Source organism: Chelonia mydas, chromosome 13 (assembly GCF_015237465.2).
Source record: "Chelonia mydas isolate rCheMyd1 chromosome 13, rCheMyd1.pri.v2, whole genome shotgun sequence".
Lineage (NCBI taxonomy): Eukaryota > Metazoa > Chordata > Testudines > Cheloniidae > Chelonia > Chelonia mydas.
Genome location: NC_051253.2, coordinates 36136785 through 36150209, shown reverse-complemented (window position 1 = coordinate 36150209; position 13425 = coordinate 36136785). Strand labels below are relative to the sequence as shown.

General features: G+C 52.5%; 1 protein-coding gene and 1 pseudogene across 1 annotated transcript; both read right to left on the bottom strand.

Annotated features, from left to right (window-relative positions):
* Positions 1-258: 258 nt before the first annotated feature.
* On the bottom strand, positions 259-4927 carry LOC102940291 (olfactory receptor 10S1). The gene is made up of 2 exons (XM_037915246.1): positions 4017-4927; positions 259-286 (listed from the first exon to the last, which is right to left on the bottom strand). The coding sequence occupies exons 1-2, from the start codon at positions 4925-4927 to the stop codon at positions 259-261; spliced, it is 939 nt and encodes a 312-aa protein (XP_037771174.1).
* Positions 4928-8662: 3735 nt separating this feature from the next.
* Positions 8663-9594, bottom strand: LOC102940070 (annotated as a pseudogene).
* Positions 9595-13425: the final 3831 nt, after the last annotated feature.

Sequence of the window (13425 nt, the reverse complement as noted above, 5' to 3'; positions counted from 1 at the left end):
ACCTCCCTTAAAAACAACTTGCTTACAAAATCAGACATAAAAACACACAAGTGTTGCTGAAAAAGGGCTGACTTTCTCATTTTTAACCATAAAACAAATCAATTGGAATATAAATAGTGTACTGACATTTCAGCTGATGTACCCCCTGGAAGACCTCTGCCTGCCCCCGTGTACCCCTGGCTGACAACCACTGCCCTACGGAATGTAACCCTGGTAGTTGCAGCAATAGTAAAAATAGACAGTCTGTCATCTCTCTTCTTATTTTGTGTGAGACACTTTATCCTTCTACACAGAACAGTTTTGTCTTCATAAAAAGTACATAAGAACATAAGAACGGCCAGACTGGGTCAGACCAAAGGTCCATCTTGCCTTTGTCCTGTCTGCCGACAGTGGCGATCCCAGGTGCCCCAGAGGGAATGAACAGAACAGGGAATTTAGAATTAAGGGCCCAGAATAGACAGGGGCCGGATGACCAGTGGCTGGAAATTGGCCTAGCACCATTGGAGTCAACGGGCCACACCTGTAGCTGGGTGCACTGGTGTAGTTATAATAAACTCCGTGGTGCCAGATCCCCAGCTGGTGTAAATCAGAGTAGCCAAAATACGGCTGCTGAGCCTCCGGCCCGCCGCTGGCTGTGAAGCAGACAGATCCGCAAAGCTGCACAGCTGTAACTAGAGTTTTAAGGAGCTGTGCAGTGTGTTTCCCTGTTGCTTGGGCAAAGTGTTACCACGTGATTTCTGGTACCCATTGAGGCTCGTTAAAAAACTTGCAGTTCCTCCCTGCTTTGACTTTTTAATTGTTGCCTTTGCTCCCTGCTTGCAAAGTATGTAATCCCCAGGGCTAATTAGGGAGAGCTTTGAATTATTGTCCCTATGGGGCTTGTTAGCCGCAGCAGAAATGTTGGCAAACAGTGAGTGTATATTTGGAAAGAGAAGGGAATTGTAGCTAAATGAAACCCGGCTGCGTGCAGAGGGGAGCTAAGTCAAGGTGAGACATTAGCAAGGCCAAAAATTCCTGGAGAACAATTACAATGTAACAAGCAGAAGCAGACATCTAACACCTGATCCCCACCTGGGGTAAATCAGCCCAAGACCTGTTGAGTTCAGTGGGACTCCGCTGATTTACTCCGGCCAATGAAATGGACCCGGGTTCCGTGGAGAATTTCTCAGCAACAATCCCTCACAAATGGATGGTAAAGACAACTACAAAGTGGCACATCACAGTTAAACACCCTGTGACAGCCAGATGGCTCATGGATGGCCTGGAAATGGGATACAGGGCCTTCCCCCTCTTGGGGGCACCAGCTCCAATCTGGTCCTAGAGCAGGGGGATGGGCTGGCTCGGGTGGTGGTGCAGGGTGGGGAATGGGATATGAGGCTTCTCCACTCTAGGGGCAGCTGGCTCTGATCTGGACCAAGGCCAAGGGGTCTAGCTGGCTCAGGGGGTTAGGAATAGGATATGGGGCCTTTCTACATTAAGGGGTGCCACCTCAACTCCAATCTGGCCCTGAGCTAGTGAATATGGGAATGGCATATGGGGCACTGGTTCCAGTCCACTAATGGCTGAGGGTCATTAGCGCAAAGGGGTCATTCGATTTGCTCAGTAAAAGTATCTGGCAGTGGCTCACCCCACTCCCAGGGCGCATACTAGTGGAAACACTGAGACATCGGGCACCAGCTCCCAGCCCTGTTGTATTGCTTGTCGGAGGTGCCAAGTGTCAAATGGGGCAGTGACTCTGAACTCCCTTCCCGCTCCTGGCGCTGACCCTGCTGGGGAATGGCTCTGAGTCCCAGTGTGACGGTGTGCTTCAGGGAGTGAGGTGGGAGGTCCAGTAGGGGGCGCTGGCCCCTCGCAGTCGGTGCTGACCTCAATGCCCCAAAGTGGCGCTAGGGGGCATGATGCATTGGGAATTTCCCTCTTTTGGGTTAAACTTGAAACCAACTCTCTGCTCCTAGTGGCCTTGTCACTTTTCCTTAGAGCTGGTGTCCAGTCCAAACTCAGACTCAGTTTGTCTCATTCTGCCTTCTTCTGTTCACTCTTTTGGTCTGAACTTGGTACAGGGCTCTTCTTCCTCTACTGTAATGCACCGTTATAGTGCACTGTAAAACAGCCACGGTGTCCCACCTCAGAGGTGGCTACCCTTCAAAAGGCAATGAGGCACCTCACAGGTGGGTTATTTAGTTAACGTTTTCCAAGCAGTTTCAAGTCTTTGGGTGAAAAATCCTCAGGACTGGCAATCAATCCAGCTATGATTAATCATTACAAAGAATCAGGCAACAACTGGAAATACTGTTTAAAGCCTTGCACAGGCTTTCTACTGAAAAATGGTATCCGTTTTTATTAACATTCAGCATCCAATAAATGTAAGACATGATTCCACGGGGAAGAAATGTACTGCAGTCATTGTTATAGCTAGTTTTCAATTCTCTTCGTATGAGTGAGACGAAATAAGGGAGCTCGATGGATAGATGAGATATTGTTTGCCGTGTTGTAGCCATGGTGGCCCCAGGATCTGAGAGAGAAAAGGTGGGTCAGAGAACACCTTTCATTGGGGCAACTTCTGTTGGTGGAGGGGACAAGCTTTCGAGCTAGACAGAGCTCTTGCCCACCTCTGGAGGAGGGAACCAGGGTGTCACAGCTAAATACAAAGAACTTTGGCCCAGATCCTCCCATTGATTTCAATGCTCTGGAGTTTTATTCTTGCTATTTTCCAGATACAACCGAAATAAGTAAAAGAATAAAACCCCAAGGAAGATAACACAGCTTCGGCAATAGTTAAAATGGTCAGACTGTCACTTCTCTTCAGGTCGCATGTTGAATGAGATACTTTATCATAAGGGGTTCACACATGTTGTAGGAGACCACTTGCAATGAAAAAAGAAAAGGAGGACTTGTGGCACCTTAGAGACTAACAAATTTGTTAGTCTCTAAGGTGCCACAAGTCCTCCTTTCCTTTTTGCTGATACAGACTAACACGACTGCTACTCTGAAACCTGTCACTTGCAATGAAGCCATCACTTTTAACATCTCTGCAGGCATAGGACAAAGGAAGTTTAGTAGGTGTCACATTATGTTACAAAATTGTTGTAATGAGCAATAAAACCAGGGTCTCCGGTTGTTGGGATTCCTTCCAAGGCCTGTTCCGCTTGGCTGATCCAGCTCTGGGAGAGCACTTCATCCCGTTCCCTGGGGAAACTCACTTCTACTCCACATCTCATCACTCAGGTCCCTTGATTCAGAATACAGCAAAGTGACGCTGAGCTGATCCGACTCACCTCACCCCACTGATGACATGTCTGAGCAACTCGCAAATCTGTCATGGATTTAGCCTCCCAACAACCCCAAGGGAAGCAGAAAAACAACATTAACTGTCCAAAAAGTTGATTAATGCAGAATTCAGTGCAGCCACTCGCCGTGCACTGGGCACCCTTAATTCTGCAATAACAGAGATTTGGGGTGGTTAATTTCCATGGCTGTGTCAATCCAGCACAGTGCTCAACGCTGAACTAGTCCATCTCCATGCCCATGAGATGCAGCAGCGGAGACTGGCTGGATGAGTCAGTGAACGGTTTGAACTGGCCTGCTTTCTCTGAGGAGTTATAGCCCCAGGAAATGGCTGGTGGGGCAGCCCCGGGGCTGATTGTACCAGGCGATTAGATCCTCACCGGTTACACTGTTGTTACAGGGAAACTCAGCTGAGCCCCCCCACTGGGAGAGAGACACCTCCTCATTGACTCCTCCACCTTGAAAAACTACCACCCTTGAGCTCAGACTGTGAACAATAATCTAGGTGCTGACTGGAGAGCTTTGGCTAGCCTCAGGGAGTGAATGGCATTGAAGATGACAACCTCCTAAAGTGGCCAGATAGAAGAGAAATTTTGGCTGGCCTACCATAAGGGTCTCGGAGAACCCTGCACTCATGGGAGATGGGCACCTTGTGTCCTCGGGTTTCTTTGCAAGTCTCCCAGGAGTTGGATCTATCTTATGCATGCAGAGAAAGTGTTTGTCCACAAATCAGTTTCCTCAAGGCCTTTTTCATCTCCTTGTTTCTCAGGGTGTATATAAAGGGGTTCAGCAGAGGGGTGACTGCAGTATAGAATACAGCCACTACCCCGTCGGATGCTTGACTCGAAGAGGGATGCAGGTATATGAAGACTGGGGGCCCATAGTACAGCAGCACCAGGGTGAGGTGGGCGCTGCAGGTGGAGAACGCCCGCTGCCTCCCTTGGGCCGTGCGGATCTTCAGGATGGCGGAGGCTATGTAGGTATAAGAAACACAGATGAGCAGGAAGCAGCTGGCCACCACCGCCCCAATGTTGGCCAGAATGACGACTTGATTGGTGGCTGTGTCGGCGCAGGCCAGCTTCAGCATGGCGGGGATGTCGCAGACGAAGTATTCCACGTGATTGGGGCCACAGTAGGGCAGGCGGAAGGTCAGGAAGGCCTGGATCATGGCATGGATTGAGCCGGTGAGCCAAGTGCCGGCTGCCAGCCACAGGCAGGTCTTTCTGCTCATCACCATGCTGTAGCGCAGGGGGTGGCAGATGGCCAGGAAGCGGTCGTAAGCCATTACCGTATAGAGGAAGCACTCGGTGCTGCACAGGAAATGGAAGGCGTAGAGCTGCACCACGCAGCCGCCGAAGGAGATGGCCCTGCCACCGGGCCCCACCAAGCCAGCCAGGATCTTGGGCACGGTGACGGAGGAGAGGCAGGCGTCGAGGAAGGAGAGGTGGCCAAGGAAGCAGTACATGGGCAGGGCATGGAGTCGAGGATCGCAGAGCACAGTCAGGAGGGTGAGGGTGTTGCCCAGCAGGGTGAGCAGGTAGAGGAGGAGGAAGAGGAGGAAGAAGAGAGAGGGAAGCTCCCTGGTGTTTGGGAGACCCTCCAGGATGAATTCCGTCACTGGCGTTTGGTTTCCTGGCTCCATCTGCTTCTCCCCTATGCAGAGCAACAGTAGCTAGAGCAGCGCGAATCAGAGCAGAAGTTACCCCAGTATGTGTCTGTCTGTCTGTCTGTCTCTCTCTCCCACACTCAGTTCAATGGAGTAGCATGCCACCATAACTCAGAGGTCCTTTCACACTAGTCTCCCACCGGCCCCTCATTGCAAGCCATAGCACAGCGATTATTCGTCCCCTCCGGTATCTATCTAGACCTTGTGACTGTTGCATGTGACAGCCTCAGACTTTTAAATGTATTTTTTCCTCAAAATACCTCTCCCAGGGTTTAGCATCCCTGGATTTACAGCCTATGAGCTGAGGCACAGAACAGCTCAAAGACACACAGGAAGCCCGCATCAGAGCAGGAGATTTAGACTCAGGTTTCTCAGATCCATGGCTCGTGACTTCACTGCTGGACCGTCCTTCCTCTCATCTTGTCTCCTCTCACATCATCTGTGAACAATGTCCTGCTAATGTAGGTAGATAAATAGTCTGATTACCAGTCTGTCACCTCCTGACCAATCACTATAGATTATCTATCTCTCTCTCTATCTATCCCTATACACACCACTTTTTTCTCTTGCACATTATCTATCTAGCCTGGTTCTCCTCTTGTCACCCATCATCAGCCTGCTGGATGCAGGAAGGGCGTGCTGGAGAGATGCCGAGTGTCACAAACCACTGAACGATGCTGGAAGCTGACCCTGTTGGCCCGTGTGTCTATTGCATGATTTCAGTTCCAGTTCCAACACTTGCCCACGCAGGAAAGTCAACGTCCAGAGCGCCTGCACAGATGACAGCCAGCATGAAATCAGGGGGGTTGTACAAAGCAGGAAGGGGGGTGTCCTCTCCTGATCAGGGAATGAGGTGATCCCAAACTGGGAGAGGTTAGGGAGAAAGGACTCACTAGAGGCAGATAAACTCTTAGCTCCCCTCTGTAGGGTTTCTTGTACCGTGCGTCCTATGAAAAAGCAGGTACCAGAGCCTCAGATCAGAGCCTGGGCTGGATGGACCTTGGGTTAACCTGGTCTGGCAGTCCCTCTGTCCCTAAAGAAAAGCCGTTCCCCGGCTCAGACACACTCACCACTGTCACGGGACCGGGATGAGGAACAGCCGCTTCGTTGTCTCCGCTGTGGCAAAGTGCCTGAGTTAGCCAAGTATTTGAATGATATTTTCACCCTTGGGTACGCTGCTCACCATGCTCCTGGGAGCTAACAGTCTGACGCAAATCCAGGCGAAGCCTCGCCCCAGGTGTCCCGTTCCCAGGCCCTGTCAGCAGGGGAGAGCAGGCATCCCATCGGGATTCTTCGCTCAGTGCCTGGCGTTTGCTACCCAGGGCTGCGCGGCTGCTAGCTACACAGAGATCCTTTTAACGTGCCTCTGGCAGCTTCCAGAGCTTTACTGGGACGAGTCTGCATGGAGCATGATCTAGTGGTGAAAACCCGGCAGGGCATCGCTCAGACAGGCCAGGCACTGTGGGGAGAATCCCAGGGCTCAGATCATAGGGGGCTCTGGGTTGGGACTGCGGGGCAGCAGCCAAGCTAAGGTTGCGGGAAGCCCATTGCTAGAGTAGCAGTGGGTAACCCCTGCTAGTGTAAATCCACCAGAGCTCCATTGGTGTCAATGTGGCCAGACCCCCATCAGCATCACTGGAGATGTAGCAGCACCTCTGAATCAGGGCAGCCGCAGAGCTGGCTGATGAGAGCAACCTAGATAAACAGGTCTTGCCACATTCACCTTATGTGGGTCTGGGAAGGAATTTCCCCCCAGGCAGTGACGGCGGAGTTTTCTACCCTTCCTCTGCCATGGCCACCTGGATATGTCTCACTAAATCAAATCCCCACCAGTGCAGGGACCCTCCACCCCAGGAAATGATGCACCTCAGTCACTCCTGTTTTCTGCCTGTGGATGTAATGTCTTGGTCTAATGTCATGTGTTGGCTTTAGTGGGAGGATGCTGGGAGGTGTTGGTGGCCTGCGAGATACAGATGGGCAGACTGGCTGTGCTGATGGTCCCATCTGGCCATAGACTCTATGGCATTTTACAACAATTCCAGAAGCCTCCATTTTATGTCCCCGTCTGCCTGGACCGCATGTTCCTGGGGGGTTGTATAGAGGCCTGTGTGTGTGTGAGAGAGAGTTTCGTTTCAGTTTCACGTTGTTTCAGTGTTTCCCCATTAACTCCAATTAACTCCAAGTCATCATCGAGCCCCCGCTCACTTGGGCAGACTGATGTCTGCAATGGCCGCCCATCACTGGCAAAGAGGTTGGACCAGCTGCCTCTGCCTATCCCCAGGCTGCCCCTCTGGAGCCCTAGTACCTCCTCAGGCCTTTACCAAGGCCTCAGCCTGGGGAGTTGCCAGGCTGGAGTTCCCCAGCTCCTCTTGCCTTTCCCCAGCACTGCTCAGCCTCAGGTACCCTCTGTTCCCAGGCAGTCAGGCCCTTCTCCCTCCAAGGCTGGAGAGCGACTCCCTGCCGTCTGGCCCGGCAGGTCTTTTATAGGGCCCAGCCTGGCCCTGATTGGCTGCCTCCCAGCCTCTTCTTCTTGGCTCTCAGCCCCAGCCCTCTCCCAGGGCTGGACTTTAACCCCTTCAGGGACAGAGCGGGGTGACTGTCCTGCTACAATTGGCAAAAGGCAGTGTTTTCACTTGGGTGGTGGCAGCATTACCAGCCTGGAGTGGCAAATATTAATGTTTGGAGTCCTTGCAGGCTCCAAAGTGCCAGAGTGTGGAATCAGCCTTGACAGCCTCTAGCTGGGTTTGTGTTGTGTACACAACAGGCTTGGGAGGACCCCCCACTCCCTGCTGTGTGGAGTTGGGATTTGTAGTACCAGTCATGAGCATAAGACAGAGTTTCATAATCACAGTCTGTATTCATACCTCAGCTTCACCATCCAGCTCAGACCACTACAAGCTTTCATACAAGACCCTACCTGTATACGTTTTTGCACAATGCTCCCTGCCTGCCCTGGCTCCGTGTAGCTCCTGGAAGTGGCAGCATGTCTGGATCCTAGGTGCAGGGATGGCCAGGGCCAGGGGGTCTCTGCATGCTGCTCCCACACTCTACCCCAAGCTCCAACTCCTCAGCTCTCATTGGCTGGAGACAGGGACCTGCAGCCAATGGGAGCTGCGGGGGCAGCGCCTGCAGACATGGACAGTGTGCACAGTCCTCCTGCCCACCCTGCCCAGCAGCCAAAGGGATATGCTGTTTGCTTCTGGGAGTCATGCAGAGCCAGGGCAGTCAGGGAGCCTGCCGTAACTCCTCTGGGCTGCTGAACCAGGAGCTACCAAAGGTAAGCACTGCCGTGAGCCTGCACCCCTCAACCCCTCCTGTGCTCCAATCCTCTGCCCCAGCCCTGAGCCTCCTCCTGCACCCCTAACCCCATATCCCTGGCCTCACCGCAGAGCCTGCACCCCCAGCCAAAGCCTGCACCTCCCCTGAACCCCAACCCCCTGCCCCAGCCCAGAAGCCCCCCCACACACCTAACCCCTTGACCCCCCCCCCAGCCCAGAGTCCACACCCCAACCCTCTGCCCTAGCCTGGTGAAAGTGAGTGAGGACTGTGGAGAATGAACAATGGACTTTCAGCTGTTCCTACTCCAAGCCACTGACCCCAGCTCCCCCACAGAACAGAGGCAGAACAGGGGAGGCCTGACTTCTGTCTCCAAGTCCCTCTCTCCCTGGTCAGTTCTCAGGAAGCTCCTGTTAGAAGCAGGATAATCATAGCTCAGGGCCCCGGCAGTTTTCTGCCCCCCAGTCTCATCAGGGCATCCTTCATCTCCTTGTTCCTCAGCGTGTCGATGAGGGGGTTCAGGAGTGGGGTCAACGTGGCGTAGAATACAGCCACCACACCATCCAGTGGGTGCCAGGATCCTGGCCTCAGGTAGATGAATAACCCAGGCACATAGTAGGTCACCACCACGGTGACATAAGCCAGGCAGGTGGAGAAGGCCCAGCGCCTGCCCTCGGCTGAGTGGATCCTCAGGATCGCCGAGATGATGTAGACATAGGATATCAGGATCAGCAGGAAGCATGTTAAGGCCAGGAAGCCGATATCCACAAATGTCACCAGTTCGTTGAGCGCCATGTCCCCGCAGGCCAGCTTCGGAACAGCTGGGATATCACAGACGATGTATCCCACCCTATTCCCTTGGCCATAGGGCAGCTGGAAGGTGAATGCAGTCTGTATGGTGGAGTGCAGGGAGTCTCCTAACCAGGTCACTACTGCCAGCACAGGCAGGCTTTGTGGTTCATAATGACGCTGTAGTGCAGTGGCTTGTAAATGGCCAGGAAGAAGTCATAGGCCATGACCGTGTAGAGGAAGCACTCGGTGCAGCCAAGGAAGTGGAAGAAGAAGAGCTGGGCCACACAGCCCTAGAAGGACATGTCCCCGCCGCCCGGCAGGAAGCCGGCCACCACCTTGGGCACCACCACTGAGGAGACCGTCATGTCCAGGAAGGACAAGTGGCAGAGGAACCAGTACATGGGCTTGTGCAGCTGGTGCTTCCAGGCCACCGCCAGCAATATGAGCAGGTTCCCACACAGCGTAAACAGGTAGATGAGAAGGAAGAAGAGGAACAAGGGAACCTGCAGCTCTGGGGGATATGGGAGCCCCACCAGGATGAAATGAGTCAGCTGGGATTGGTTCACACACTCCATTCACTCAGTCTGTGTCCCTGAAGGTGAACTCTGGTGTTAATGATTAATGAGCAGAGAAGCAGTGGATGATCTTTGCAGGGGCATTTGAGACAAGATTCACTCCTGTGCCAGGAGAAGAATCGAGCCCAAAAGCCCTGACTCCAAGCCTCTCCCCCTCTGCTCTATCCCACTTGACCCTGCTCAACTCCAGGAGCTGGGACCTGAACTCAGGAGTCCTGGCAGCCAAATGCCCTTGCTCTAACCCCCTGGACTCCGCTTACCTCCCAGAGCTGGAAACATAACCCAGGAGACCTGACTCACATCCCCTCCTCACCCCTTACATCTCACTCACCACCCAGAGCTGTGAAAATAATCCAGAAGCCCCACCCCACCCCCAATCTTACCCACTGGACCCCATTTCCTTCCCAGGGCTGGGGTTACAACCCTACAACCCAGGAGTCCTGCTCCTAGCGTCCCCTCCTCATCTTCTAATCCCCTGCAGCCCACACAGGAAGTCCTTCTAAAGCCCCCATCTGAGGACTTTGGCGTCTAGTCCTCATGCTGGCCCCACTGCGCAGGTGTGGATTTCAACCGGGGTGCTCCACAGATCAGAAGGGGATAAAACTTCCCACTTTGGGGTCAAACTCAACTTCTAAGTGACCTGGGATAGGAAAAAGAAAACGCTCTGGAAAGTCAATACTGGAACTGCCCCCTGCAGAGGTTTTTGCCCTTCCTCTGATGTTGCCAGTTCAGGCCACTCTCAAGGAGCGAGTGGCTGTTCTGTGGCATGAAGGACTCACTTGCCATGGGAAATGGGAATTTTCACCAGCTAGGAACCTGGCCCTGTAGTGAGGAAGAGCAGCAGAGATAGACTGAAACAGGTGACAGACCCGTCCTGCAGCTGCCCCTCTGGATACAGTTACCTGGAGTGTGTTGCAGCTGGGGTTCGTGGCTTGGTCTTCAAGCAACTCCCATTTGCTCTCTTCCATGCTCTGAGATCTCCCTTAAATCCCCCCAGTCAAACATTTCACACAGGAGGTGGCTTTGGCTCCAGTGTGATGCCAGCCCAAACAGGCAGGGACTCGCGGTAAATGTCCCCTATGGGAAATCATCCCAGAGTTGCTGGCTGCAGAGTTTGTGAACTTGCCTTTCATGGTGGGAGACTGAGCTAGGTGGGTCCCGGTGCTGATCGTCTCTGGCAGTTTCTCTGTTTCTATGCATCATTGCTCCACTCTGTTTAATTTTGCCCTCAGCTCTGGTGTGTCCTTTCTCTCTGCAGCTTCTTTTAACCTGGCGTCCCTCCTGCATTTGTCTCTGTGCTCTCGCCTCTTCCCCCTCGTGTATTTCTCTCCCCCCAGCGCCACTCATATTAAACTGTCGACATTTGCTGTATTTTCAAGCAAGTAATGACGTCACCCATTGGCAAACCCCAATGGTCATCATTAGAAATGGTGTTTGGGGCAAAAATGAAGGCGACAGAGCATTGACTTAGCTGTTAAAGGAGACCATGGATCTTAAAAGAATGGCCCCGTGTGGGACTGCAGGGTGTGAGGTACAGGCTCAGTAGGGGGTGCTCTCCCCTCCCAGTCAGTGCTGACCACCATGCTCCATAATGGCACCAGGGGGCGCTTTGTTTCATGCAATGGGATGAGGGGGGTCAGCAGGGGTTGCTCTCCCCTCCGGGTCCGTTCTGAACCCAAGGTGGCATTAGGGGGTGCTGTGTTGCAGGAACCAGGGTGGTGAGTCTGTTGCGGGGTGCTCTCCTCTCTGAATCAGGGCTGACTGCAATACTCCAATATGATGCTAGGGGGTGCTGTTCTTCAGGGAAGTGGGGCAGGGCGCTCAGTAGAGGGAGCTGTCCACTAGCCGTCAGTGCTGAACCCAATGCCCTGGTGCATTGCTATGGGGAGCTGTGCTGCAGGGAGTGGGGCAGGGGCTCAGTATAGCAGGGATCCTCTCACATACACACCCCACCAACATCCCCTTCCCTGCTACACCCCACATTCTCCTACACAAATACACACCTGTTCCACCCCCCTCCTGCACCCCACATTCCCTTGCACACACATACATCAGTTTCCCCTCCCTCCTGCACCCCGTGTTCACACACACACACCAGTTCCTTCCCTCCAGCACCCCACATTCCTCTCCACACACACACCAGTTCCACTCCTTCTTGCAGTCCTCTTTTTTCTGTCAACGCATGTACAGTGTTTCCTTTCCCTCTTGTCCCTGCCCCCCACAATCTAGGTTTCCACTTCTCTCTGAGTTCCCTCTCTCTCTCTCTCTCTCTCTCTGTATATATATATATATATATATATAAATGTTAATTTTGGCTATTTTTCATAACTGGCGTTTTATCTGCCAGCATATAAAATCTTCTCCTTTTGAAGCACTCACAAAGAATTTCCATCTTTCTAAATGGCCTCACTCCCCTTAGCTCTCAAGGGAAGTGAAACAACAGCTTCTCTCAGATGAGCTGCCCTTTTCCAAAATGGCCACTCCTCCCCGCTTGTATCCAGCAAGAATGAAGCCAGCAACCACTACTGATAAAGCTTTTATGGGCAGCCCAGGAAATTACAGACCAGTCAGCTTATCTTCTGTATCAGGAAAGATAATGGAGGAAATAATTAAGGAATCAATTTGCAAACATCTAGAAGATAATAAGGTGATAAGTAATAGCATGGATTTGTCAAGAACAAATCATGTCAAACCAACCTGATAGCTTTCTTTGACAGGGTAACAAGCCTTGTGGATGGGGGGAAGTGGTGCATATGGTATACCTAGACTTTAGTAAGGCTTTTGATACAGGCTTGCATGACCTTCTCATGGGCCAGGGTTTTTTACAAATGGACAGCGACATTTGCACCTGCAAAAGATGCTCATAGAATCATAGAATATCAGGGTTGGAAGGGACCTCAGGAGGTCATCTAGTCCAACCCCCTGCTCAAAGCAGGACCAATCCCCAACAAATACTCATGGGGGAGACAAAACGGCTGGCCGTGTTACAAGAGTGCTCTGTAAATGGAGCATCTCTGTCTGTATGTGGATGTTTGCATTGTTGTAGCTGCATACCTCTCCCAGACCTGGAGATGAGCTCTGGGTAGCTAGACAGCTTGTCTCTTTTTTTCACCAACAGAAGTTGGTCCAACAAAAGATATTCCCTCCCCTGCCTTGTCTCGCTGCATGTCGATCGTGTGTTATCAGACAAAGTGCAGGTAGATGGTGCTCAAGGACACACAGCGTTGCTCCTGGTCTTTGTAGGACCAGTCGAACTCACTGTTCCCCTGTGTAAATGGTTTACTGTGGGCTAGCTGTGACTCAGGAGACCAGGACTCACTTCCCAGTTTGGCTGTAGGCTCTGTGGGTGATCACTGGGAACTTCAAAGGGGCCTAAGGGAGTCATGAACCATGCCAGGATGTACCAAGTCTTCATGGCCTCCTGCTGGGTCCTCAATTCTTGCCTAGAAAAGCTGCACAGAAGCAGCCAATCTCAGCCCATGGGCTCAGATAAAAGGAGCGGCAGGGCCTTGGTGGGTCAGTTCCCAGCTGGGACCAGAGGGTCGAGGATGGCAGCTCTGCTCTGGTTGCATTTGCTGGCCCTGCGAGTGAGAAGACCTGAGAACTGTAACACGAAGGTAACAAGTGGAGGGGAAGGGAGGAGGCGGGAAGGGACCCTGGGAAGCAGCAGCAGCTAATTAAAGGGAGCAGCACATAGAGGCTGGGAACAGGGTCCCTGGGCTGGAACCTGGCGTGGTGGGTTCCTCCACTGGCCACTGGCAAAGGGGCCTAAGCCCCAACATGGGGACAAGTCTCTTTTAGAAGCCTGAGCCAAGGGTGGGATTTAAAAGG